This window comes from Balaenoptera ricei, chromosome 3 (assembly GCF_028023285.1).
Source record: "Balaenoptera ricei isolate mBalRic1 chromosome 3, mBalRic1.hap2, whole genome shotgun sequence".
Taxonomy (NCBI): domain Eukaryota; kingdom Metazoa; phylum Chordata; class Mammalia; order Artiodactyla; family Balaenopteridae; genus Balaenoptera; species Balaenoptera ricei.
In genome coordinates, this window is record NC_082641.1 from 174,359,710 (window position 1) to 174,372,024 (window position 12,315).

General features: G+C 39.4%; 1 protein-coding gene across 1 annotated transcript in view; it reads left to right on the forward strand.

The window, feature by feature from the left end:
• Positions 1-11,677, forward strand: part of ZNF627 (zinc finger protein 627) — an 80,040-nt gene extending 68,363 nt beyond the window's left edge. The window contains 2 exon segments of the mRNA XM_059919168.1: positions 10,689-11,030; positions 11,654-11,677. Of these exon segments, the coding sequence (XP_059775151.1) occupies positions 10,689-11,030; positions 11,654-11,677 (366 nt within the window).
• Positions 11,678-12,315: the final 638 nt, after the last annotated feature.

Below are 12,315 nucleotides of genomic sequence, written 5' to 3' on the forward strand. Positions count from 1 at the left end.
ATGAAAAAGAAAGGTAGAGCATTAGAGAATGAATAACTGAAGGGAAAATGAAATAATTTGTTTTTCGTACTCTTAATTAATCTCACAAATAACAGTATGTTGAAAATAATAGCAACATTGTTTTCAGTAATTATAGCTTATGGATAATTGAAATGAATGAAAGCAATGTTATAAGGGCAGGGAAGGGGTAATTGAGAACTCTGTTATGAGGAAGTTATAAAACCAGTAAAGTATTATAGTGTTCCCTGAAAGAGTACATAGGTTAACTGTAAATATACACTGTAAATTCAAGGGTAACCACTAAAAAAGGGTTTTTTTAAAAAACATAATTGATATTCCAAAAGAGGAGGAAAAAAAAAAACGGAATCAGGTAAGATGCTCAATTAAAGCCAGAATGCAGGAAAAAAAGGTGGAAGACAAAAGAGAAACAAAGAACAAGCACAACAAATACAAAACAGTAAGAGGGACTTTGCTGGTGGTCCAGTGGTTAAGACTCCACACTCGCAATGCAGGAGGCCTGGGTTTGATCCCTGGTCAGGGAACTGGATCCCACATGCATGCTGCAACTAAAAGGAGCCCACATGCCGCAACTAAAGGAGCCCATATGCCACAACTAAAGAAGCCCACATGCCGCAACTAAAGAAGCCCACATGCCGCAACTAAAGAAGCCCACATGCCACAACTAAAGATCCCACGTGCCACAACTAAGACCCGGTACGGCCAAATAAATAAATAAATATTTTTTAAAAAAAGGAAATAGTAAGAGTATAGTAAATATTAATCCAGCTATATCAATAATTATTTTAAATGTCAATGGTCTAAATATAAGAACTGAAAGACAGATACCATCATAGGGTTTTAAAAAATAACAGCTTATTGAATGTTGTCCATAAAAAAGCCACTTTAGGAGAAACTGAAAGTAAAACAGTAATAGTCAGGAACTTTAACATCCCACTTACATCAAGGGACAGATCATCCAGACAGAAAATCATTAAGGAAACACTGGCCTTAAATGACACATTAGACCAGATAGCCTTAATTGATATATAGAAAGCATTCCACCTGAAAACAGCAGAATACACATTCTTTTCAAGTGCAAGTGGAAAAGATAATTCCAGGATAGATCACATGCTAGGCCACAAAACAAGCCTCAGTAAATTTAAGAAAACTGAAATCATATCAAGCATCTTTTCCAACCACAATGCTGTGAGACTAGAAATCAACTACAAGGAAAAAACTGCAGAAAACACAAACAAGTGGAGGCTAAACAATATGTTACTAAACAACCAATGGATCACCAAAAAAATCAAAGAGGAAATCAAAAAATACCCAGAAACAAATGAAAATGAAAACAGGATGATCCAAAACCTATGGGATGCAGGAAAAGCAGTCCTAAGAGAGTTTACAGCAATACAAGATTACCTCAGGAAACAAGAAAAATCTCAAAAAAACAATCTAATCTTACACCTAAAGAAACTAGAGAAAGAAAAACAAAACCCAAAGTTAGTAGAAGGAAAGAAATAATAAAGATCAGAGCAGAAATAAATGAAATAGAGACCAAACAACAACAAAAACAGAAAAGGTCAATGAAACTAAAACCTGGTTCTTTGAAAATATAAGCAAAACTTCAGTCAGGCTCATGAGGAGAAAATGGGAGAAGGCCCAAAATAATAAAATCAGAAATGAAAAAGACGTTACAACCAGCACCACAGAAATACAAAGGATCAAAACAGACTACTATGAACAACGATACGCCAATAAAATGGACAACCTGTAAGAAATGGATGAATTTTTGGAACAGTACAATCTCGCAAGACTGAATCAGGAAGAAATAGAAAATATGAACAGACAAATTACCAGTAATGAAATTGAATCAGTAATAATAATTTTTTAAAAACTCCCAGCAAACAGAAGTCCAGGACCAGATGGCTTCACAGGTGAATTCTACCAAACATTTAGAGCCCAGTTAATAACTATCCTTCTCAAACTATTCAAAAGTGCAGAGGGAAGAACACTCCTGAACTCACTCTATGAGGCCACCATCACCCTGATACCAAAACCAGACAATGATATCACACAAAAAGAAAATTACAGGCCAATTTCACTGATGAACTAGATGCAAAAATCCTCAACAAAATACTAGCAAGCCAAATTCAACAATACATTAAAAGGATCATACACCATGATCAAGTGGGATTTATCACAGGGATGCAAGGATGCTTCAATATATGCAAATCAGTCAATGTGATACACCACATTAACTGAAGAATAAAAACCATATGATCATCTCAATAGATGCAGAAAAACCTTTTGACAAAATTCAACACCAATTTATGATAAAAACTCTCCAGAAAGTGGGCCTAGAGAGAACCTATCTCAACATAATAAAAGCCAAATAAGACAAATCCACAGCTAACATCATTCTCAATGGTGAAAAGCTAAAAGCATTTCATCTAAGATCAGGAACAAGACAAAAACCACTCTCCTCACTTCTATTCAACATGGTTTTGGAAGTCCTAGCCACGGCAATCAGAGAAGAAACAGAAATAAAAAGAATCCAAACTAGAAAAAAAGTAGTAAAACTTTCACTGTTTGCAGATGACATGATACTATACATAGAAAATCCTAAAGATGCTACCAGAAAACTACTAGAGCTCATCAATGATTTTGGTAAATTTGCAGGACACAAAATTAACATACAGAAATCTCTTGCATTCCTATACACTAACCACGAAATATCAGAAAGAGAAAGTAAGGAAACAATCCCGTCTACCATCACATCAAAAAGAATAAAATACCTTGGAATAAACCTACCTAAGGAGGCAAAAGACCTGTACCCTGAAAACTATAAGATGCTGATGAAAGAAATCAAAGATGACACAAACAGATGGAGAGATATACCATGTTCTTGGATTGGAAGAATCAATACTGTGAAAATGACTATACTACCCCAAGCAATCTACAGATTCAATGCAACTAAGAAGCTCACATGCTGCAACTATGAGGCTGTATGCCACAACTAAAAGATTCCACATGCCACAGTGAAGATCCTGCATGCTGCAATGAAGACCTGGAACAGCCAAAATAAATAAATAAATAAGATAAATATTTTTTAAATAACTTAATTAAATTAAAGTTTCTAAAAAAAAAAAAAACATGAGCAGAAGAACTGAATAGACATATTTCCAAAGAGGACATGCAGATGGCCAACAGGCACATGAAAAGATGCTCATCATTGCTAATCATCAGAGAAATGCAAATCAAAACCACAGTGAGCTATCACCTCACACCATCAGAATGGCTATCATCATGAAGAACACAAACAACAAATGTGGCGAGGATGAGGAGAAAAGGGAACCCTTCTACACTGTTAATAGGAATGTAAATTGGTGCACCCACTGTGGAAAACAGTATGGAAGTGTCTCAAAACACTAAAAATAGAACTACCATATGACCCAGCAATTCCATTCCTGGGTACATATCCCAAAAAAACAAAAACACTAATTCAAAAAGACACATGCACCTCAACGTTCATAGCATTATTTACAATTGCTAAGATATGGAAGCAACTTAAGTGTCCATCATCAGATGAATGAATGAAGAAGATGTTGTATATATATACAATGAAATACTACTCTGCCATAAAAAGAAAACAAAACGAAATTTTGCCATTAGCAGCAACATGGATGGACTTGGAGGGCATTACACTAAGTGAAATAAGTCAGACAGAAAAAGACAAATACCATATTATATCACTTATATGTGGAACCTAAAAAATACAACAAACTAGTGAATAAAACAAAAAAGAAGTTAAACTCACAGATACAGAGAACAAACTAATGGTTACCAGTGGGGAGAGAGAAGAGGGGAGGGGCAACATAGGGGTAGGGAATTAAGAAGTACAAACTATTCTACATAAAATAAGCTACAAGGATATATTGTACAACATGGGGAATATAGCCAATATTTTATAATAACTATAAATGAAGTATAATCTTTAAATATTGTGAATCACTATATTGTACAACTGTAATTTATATAATATCATACTCAACTATACTTCAATTTTTAAAACTCAGCACTAAGACAACCACCCCAATTAAAAATGGGCAAAAGTTCTAAACACACATTTCACCAAAAAAGGTATGTAGGTTGCAAATACACATACAAATGATGTTCAACATCACATACCATTAAGGAATTGCAACTAAAACAAAATGAAATACCAGCAGACACTTATTAGAATGGCTGAAATTCAAAACACTGAGAACGCCATATGATGGAGCTGTGAAGCAAGAGGAAATCTCATTCATTACTGGTGAGAATGGAGTATGACATGTCTTAGGTGGAAAACAGGCAGTCTCTTTCAAAACTAAACATACTTTTAATATTCTAAATGTTTATATAAGCTTTATTTCTATCTGGCAAGACTTAGAGGTAACAAAGATATCCTTCAATAGGCAAACAGATAAACAATTAGTCGTGAAAATATCCATATGATGAAATATTATTCTGTGATAAAAAGAAATGAGTGATAAAAAGGCATGATAAGACAAAGGAAACTTAAAACCATATTGTTGAGTGAAAGAAGCCAATCTGACAAGGCTACAAAATTCCAAGTATATGACAATCTGGAAAAGACAAAAATATAGACCATAAAAAGATCTTTGGTTGCCAGGAATTTAGGGATGGGGTGGACAAATGAATGAATAGGTAGAGCACAGGGGATTTTTAGGGCAGAGAAAGTATTCTGTATGTTACTGAAGTGATGAACACATGTCATTGTACATTTGCCAAGAACCATACATTATATAACGCAAAGAATCAACTCTAAGGTAAGTGTGGACATCAATGCATCAATATCGTTGAATCAATTATTACATGCATACACAGTAATACAAGATATAAAAAATAAGGTTAACTGCATGAAGGCAGAGGAATTATATGTGAACTCTGTATTTTCTCAAGTTTTCTGGAAAATAAAAACTCCTCTTTAAAAAGTAGTCTAGGGAATTCCCTAGAAGTCCAGTGGTTGGGACTCTGCCACTGCCAAGGGCCCAAGTTAAATCCCTGGCCGGGGAACTAAGATCCCACAGGCCACACGGCGCAGCCAAAAAAATAATAGAATAATAAATAAATAAAAAGTAGTCTATTAGAAAAAAGAAAAAATTAAAACTTAACCTTTTCTTAATTCAAAAAGATACATGCACCCCAATGTTCATAGCAGCATTATTTACAATAGCCAAGACATGGAAGCAGCCTAAGTGGCCATCGACAGATGAATGTATAAAGAAGATGTCATACATATGGAATATTACTCAGCCATAAATAAGAATGAACTAATGCCATTTGCAGCAACATGTATGGACCTAGAGATTATCATACTAAGTAAGCCAGACAAAGACAAATATCATATGATATCACTTACATGCGGAATCTAAAAAAAGTGATACAAATGAACTTATTTACAAAACAGAAATAGACTCACAGACATAGAAAACAAACTTCTGGTTACCAAGGGGGAAAGGGGAGGGGGATAAATTAGGAGTTTGGGATTAAAATATACACACTACTGTATATAAAAGATAATTAACAAGGACCTAGTGAATAGCACAGGGAACTATACTCAATATCTTGTAATAACCTATAATGGAAGAAAATGTAAAAAAAAGAATATATAACTGAATCACTTTGCTGTATACCTGAAACTAACACAACATTGTAAATCAACTATACTTCAATAAAAATTTTAAGTAGTCTATTAGCAAAAAAGAAAAGACTAAAACAGACACATTAATATCCACCAGTGATCACTGATGATTGAAACAGGCCATAGTTCATTTAATTGATTTGAACTTTAGCCATCATGGTGTGCTATGAGGCCTGCAGGCCAAGACTGGGAAGGGAGGTGAAAGTTCCGTTGAATGTCTTTTCCGAGAGCCCAGCCCTGTGTGTCCTGAGAAGTGAAATGAGTTCCTTGGTTATTGTCATCCGTGTCTAGAACTCCAGCATGGATGAGGAGTGTGCCGGTGGGTGAAGCCTTGTATTGCAGACTCAGTATACATGCAGACAAGTGTTATACCTTGATTTATATGGTGGGTATCTGCGAAGCAAGAGATTCCCAGAGTTCTTTTATCACAAAGGGGGAACTCTTAGACAATCATCTAGGAATCTGTAAATGTGTCCAGATGGGCCAACTGTTGGCCAGTGCTCAGATGACAGCCTGATGTTTGGTCAGCTGCGTGACCCTTGGGTCCAGTCCTTTATCAGGGACGTCCCAGTTAAGGGATGAAAAGCAGCAGCTCTTCATCCCTACTGAGCTCCATCATGTAGGACTGTGGCCATGTCACCCACAAAGTATACAAAGTCCTCATTGCTTTTCTTTATTTTTTCACAGATATATTTTTTTAATTTTTATTGGAGTATAGTTGCTTTACAATGTTGTGTTAGTTTCTGCTGTACAGCAAAAAGTGAATCAGTTATACATATACATATATCCCCTCTTTTTTAGATTTCCTTCCCATTTATGTCACCACAGAGCATTGAGTAGGGTTCCCTGTGCTATACAGTAGGTTCTTATTAGTTATCTATTTTATACATAGTAGTGTATATATGTCAATCCCAATCTCCCAATTCATCCCAAACCCCCCCCCTTCCCCCCTTGGTAACCATAAGTTTGTTCTCTACATCTGTGACTCTATTTCTGCTTTGCCAATAAGTTCATCTGTACCATTTTTCTGGATTCCACATATAAGCGATATTATACGGTATTTGTTTTTCTCTTTCTGACTTACTTCACTCTGTATGACAATCTGTAGGTCCATCCACATCTCTGCAAACGGCACTATTTCATTCCTTTTTATAGCTGAGTAATATTCCATTGTATATATGTACCACATCTTCTTTATCCATTCCTCTGTCGATGGCCATTAGGTTGCTTCCACGTCCTGGCTATTGCAAATCTGCTGCACCTCACTGCTTTTCATTCAGTTAATCCCAAGGAGCTCCCCAGGGAGCCTAGCAGTCTGGGGAAGGGGTGACCTCCTTCAGCATCACGGTACCTGGCAAGGGACTGAGGAGAGGGGAGGCCAGCCGCTCTTGCAGGGAGGAATATGGAGGGCCCAGGTTTGGCTCTATTATGTTGCAAGGAGGTGTCGGTAGCCGTGCTGAGCTCATGGGATGCTGTTTCCAGATCCCAAGGCATAATGAGCAGCCGGGTGGAGGGTCACATGCTCAGGGCCTGGGAGAGCCTCTGTTTTCAGGAAAGCACAGTACCTGGTAGAAATGCAGCTCTAATGACATATAGTGTGGGGTAGAGGAGGGCAATTCTTTGCATCAAAAACCTATGGACAGGTCTTCCCTGGTGGCACAGACCGCCTGCCAATGCACAGGACATGGGTTCGATCCCTGGTCCAGGAAGATCCCACATGCCACGGAGCAACAAAGCCAGTGCACCACAACTGCTGAGCCCACGTGCTGCAACTACTGAAGCTTGTGCACCTAGAGCCCATGCTCCACAACAGGAGAGGCCAACGCAATGAGAAGCCTACGCACAACGAAGAGTAGCCCCCGCTCGCCACAACTAGAGAGAGCCTGCATGCAGCAACAAAGACCTAATGCAGCCAAAAATAAATTTAATTAATTAAAAAAAAAAAAAACCTACAGACAGGGGAATTTCCCTGGTGGTGCAGTGGTTAAGACTCCACGCTCCCAATGCAGGAAGCCTGGGTTCAATCCCTGGTCAGGAAACTAGATCCCACATGCATGCTGCAACTAAGAGTTCACATGGCACAACAAAGGAGCCAGCAAGCCACAACTAAGGAGCCTGCCTGCCACAACTAAGACCCGGCGCAACCAACCAAATAAAGAAATAAATAAAACCTATGGACAGGGACTTCCCTGGAGATTCAGTGATTAAGACTTCGCCTTCCAATGCAGGGGGTGCGGGTTCAATCCCTGGTCAGGGAGCTAAGATCCCACATGCCTAGCAGCCAAAACACCAAAACAGAAAACAGAAGTAATATTGTAACAAATTCAATAAAGACTTTAAAAATGGTCCACATCAAAAAAAGAAAAATCTTTAAAAAAAAAAGCCTATGGACAACTTAAGGCCACGATGTGTAACTCAAGGAGGCGTGAGAGAAGTTGCTACACCCTCTACAGTGAGTGCCTGCTGTGTGGCAATTTAAACACAGTAAAGACCCTTCTATGGTAGGGGTGCCCATTCAAGGTGGGCCAATTTGCAAGTAACAGCATAAACGGACTCAAGTAAAGTTTGTAAACAAGAAATACGTTGCCTCTGAACATCAAAAGAACCAAGTAGATGCGTTGGATGCTGAGAGGGATAAGAGCTATTTCTTACAGTGTGAGGGAGGGAGAAGCCGTCTCATTAGCAAAGAATTTCCAGGAACTTAACCAGTGTTAGGGCCTCACATTATGTGTGGGGCAATGACCCATCCATTTTGGGAGGTACTCCTTTTTTCATTATTTCTCTTCCTGAATGAATGTCAAACCAGTGTCCTCAGAGGAGGATATCATTGGCGTCATGTCAGACCTGTGCTCCTGGAGCCAGGTAAGTGTGGTTCAGATCCTGCCTGCAGAGACCGTGTGCAGTGGTAACTGTGCTGAGGTTCCCTGAGGATAACCAGGTAAAGGTGTATCATGTCCCTTCAGAGGTGGGACCAACTGCAGCTGAGAGGCTATTCAAACAGGCACTGAATAGCCAAATAGACAAATCTGGGAGAGCAGGATATTTACCAGTTGCTGAGTGGATGGAGTCAGTAATTCCCGTAATGCTGGGGACTGGGAATAGGTGGTGAGACCACAGCCTCCAGGTTGCAGTAATGCACTGTGAGGTGTCATTCATTCTTTCCAGGTTTAAGAACAGGCCAAATTCCACTATTAAAGGAGAAGAACAGTGGATAATCACTTCTTCATTAAACAGGTGTTATACAATGGTTTTCAATCCTTCAAAGTCCGGTTTACTTTGGGACAGATTAAGTAATTTAATTGGGGGGGGCGTGGTGGGGGTAGGTCTGTGGAATCCCATTTTTGTCAAGACAATTTGGAAGTGCCAAAGACTTCATTTAAATGTAATTCATGTTGGTACAGCCACTATGGAGAACAGTATGGAGGTTCCTTTAAAAACTAAAAGCAGAGCTACCATATGATCCAGCAATCCCACTCCTGGGCATATACCCTGAGAAAGCCATGGTCCAAAAGGATACATGCACTCCAGTGTTCATTGCAGCACTGTTTACAATAGCCAAGACATGGAAGCAACCTAAATGCCCATCAACAGATGAATGGATAAAGAAGATGTGGTACATATATACAGTAGACTATTAGCCATAAAAAAGAATGAAATAATGCCATTTGCAGCGACATGGATGGACCTGGAGATTATCATACTAAGTGAAGTAAGTCAGACAGAGAAAGACAAATATCGTATGATACTGCTTATATGTGGAATCTAAAAAAAATGATACCAATGAACTTATTTACAAAACAGAAATAGACTCACAGACATAGAAAACAAACTTATGGTTATCAAAGGGGAAAGGCGGGGGGGAGGGATAAACTGGGAGTTTGGGATTGACATATACAGTGTACTATATATAAAATAGACAACCAACAAGAACCTACTGTATAGCACAGGGAACACTGCTCAATATTCTGTAGTCATCTAAATGGGAAAAGAATTTGAGAAAGAATAGATATATGTATACGTATAAGTGAATCACTTTGCTGTACACCTGAAACTAACACAACGTTGTAAATCAACTATAGTCCAATATAAAATAAAATTTTTTTAATTTTTAAATAGAAATAAAATATAATAGCAGAAATTTAAAATTTTTTAATAAATTTAATTCATGACTCATTAGTATAGAGTTTCCCTGCTTGGTATGGGATATTTTAGGACACTGGGTATTATGACCATGGGGAATTTAGGCAAGACAGTAGTTTTCTGATGATTAAGGTGAGGCATACCTATTTGTCCCCTATAGTATATTCAGTAACTCCCCTAAGATGATCATGAGTACCTTGCTTAAATTTAGTGGGACCCCCATATGACTCTACTTTGAGACCTAGTATTGATTAATTGCTTGAAGATTTCTGAATTAGTACGTTACACCAGATGGCAAAATTAATTCAGAACCTATGTTGTAGAGGGCAAAAGCCAAGCAGTGTCCTTTTACCTTTTTTGTTGCATAAAATCTTTTAGTATATGTTGGATTGCCAATTGGTCAAATTGTTTCAGCTTTTTTTTTTGCTTTTGCTTTCTCCCTCCTTTCCTCCCCTGTTGTATTTTCATCACTGGATATACTTCAGGGGAAGAGGTGTCCTATCTACCCTGGTGCTTATCATTTTTTTCCTCCAGAGAGCCTCACACCAGTGCCATTAGGGTTAGGGGTCTCCCCCATGACAACTGGTTGCTTTGTAGGGTTTAAGGACCCAGGGCTTAGTTTGAGTTTGAACTAGTACCTTTGCTGGCCACAGGGGTGCCATGGTGTTGTCCCCTATAAGCCCAAGAGTAGGATCTTTGTTGCAGTAGAGACAGGGACCACAGCAGCAGAGGCACCCAAGGGTCCTGGTGAGCCCCTAGAATTAGGAGGGTGAACTCAGCTGCCATCTACTGGCTGCCGTTCCCCCCTCTCTTCTCTTTCTCCCTATTTAAATGGCAGATGTTTCAGGAGTGGCTATCTGATGGACCCACCCCTTTTCCAGGGTACAGTCCCCCTCTGCCATCCAAACCCCGGGGTGTGTCAGGGCCAAACCAGCCTCTGTCATCGCTTCACTCTAACACTCAGATAAATCCAGCAAAGACATCAACCCAGGACTACTTTAAGGAGGGCCCCAATCCCATACTCCTGCTCCTAAAAGCTTTAGGAATTCTCAAAACTGCCATCTCTGGTCGGCTGAACACAGAACTGAGTCCTGGTACGGTCAACAATGCAACAAAAGGCAGCACAGCTCCCCAGCACCCAGCAGCCCACAGCGCCGGCCCCCATCAGACAGCAGAGCAGGTGAGCAAGTCAGAGCAAGAGAAGACAGACTCCCGGGGCGGGGGGGGGGGGGGGGGGGTGGTCATGTCCAGACGTGCTGCTCACGGTGCCAACTGCTGTGGTCACCTGCAGAGGTAGGGTTCCCTTGTTGAGACTGATGCTGATGTGCACACACATGCACACATACCAAAAGGGTAGGAAAAGGCTTACAACTCACACAATTGAGGTCTCAGGAAAGGGCAGGGCTGGCCTCTGAAGCAGCTCAGAAACGGCTTCAGGAAACAGAGAGAGGAGCCTGGGCTGGGTGTTCATTGTGGTTGAGGAGTGAGGCTAGGGCAAGTGTTTTGCACACAGGGGCCTGTGCGAGTGGAATCTCCTGATCTAAGGAAGAGACCACCCAGGCTTTCTCATCAGCTTGTCCAGGTGGGGGCGCGAGAGGCTTAAGCTGTGAGCTGTCAAACATCCAAAAATGGGGAGTCCAGTCCACACCGCCACTGCAGGGGGCCGGGGTTCGATCCCTGGTCGGGGAACTAGGATCCCACAAGCCACGCAGCCGAAAACAGAAAAAAATGGGGAGTCTGCTCATTACACGCGCAAACGTGTAAGAAAAAAATGCGTTTTCAATTGCTTGTCTTTATATAAAGAAACACAAGAAGCTCAAGAAATGATCAACACAGGTATTGGGGTGGCTGAAGCAAGAGCACTAGAGGCAACCAGGATATGCTGGTGGGGAATCTTCTTAAGTTAGATTCTTATCTTACAGAGTTATTTTAACCTTAACATGCATTATTAAAATAAACAGAGTACTTAATTTATTACCTACTTGACTATCTGTTAGCCTGTATTTTTAACTTACTTTTGCTTTTTTAAATTCATTAATTTTAACTTTTCTTCGCAGGAAACCATTCTAAGATATAGTCCTTTAAACCTTAATGGTTATAAAAGCTTAAGCCATAAAAAATGAAATTTTTCACATCTCTTCCTAACTAAACAAGAGGCTATTTTAAGTCACCTTAAACCCTTTCTGGAACAAGGTTGGGTATAAACAGTGAACTTTAAAAATGAAAGAAAATAATAGGCATCAGAATTTGTCCTTATATATCAAACTGGGGGGTCTTTGGGGGAATGGGTTGCATATTATAATGCACTAAAGGTTTGGGCCTAATCCCATAAACATAGCATGGTTCTCAAAGATTTAAGTAAGCTTTAAGTAGTTTTCCTCCCATCAATTAAAATGGAAATTCATTTGGCTTGGCAATAGTATAGCCTTTTAAATATCAAAATTCTCAGGGATATGCACATAGAA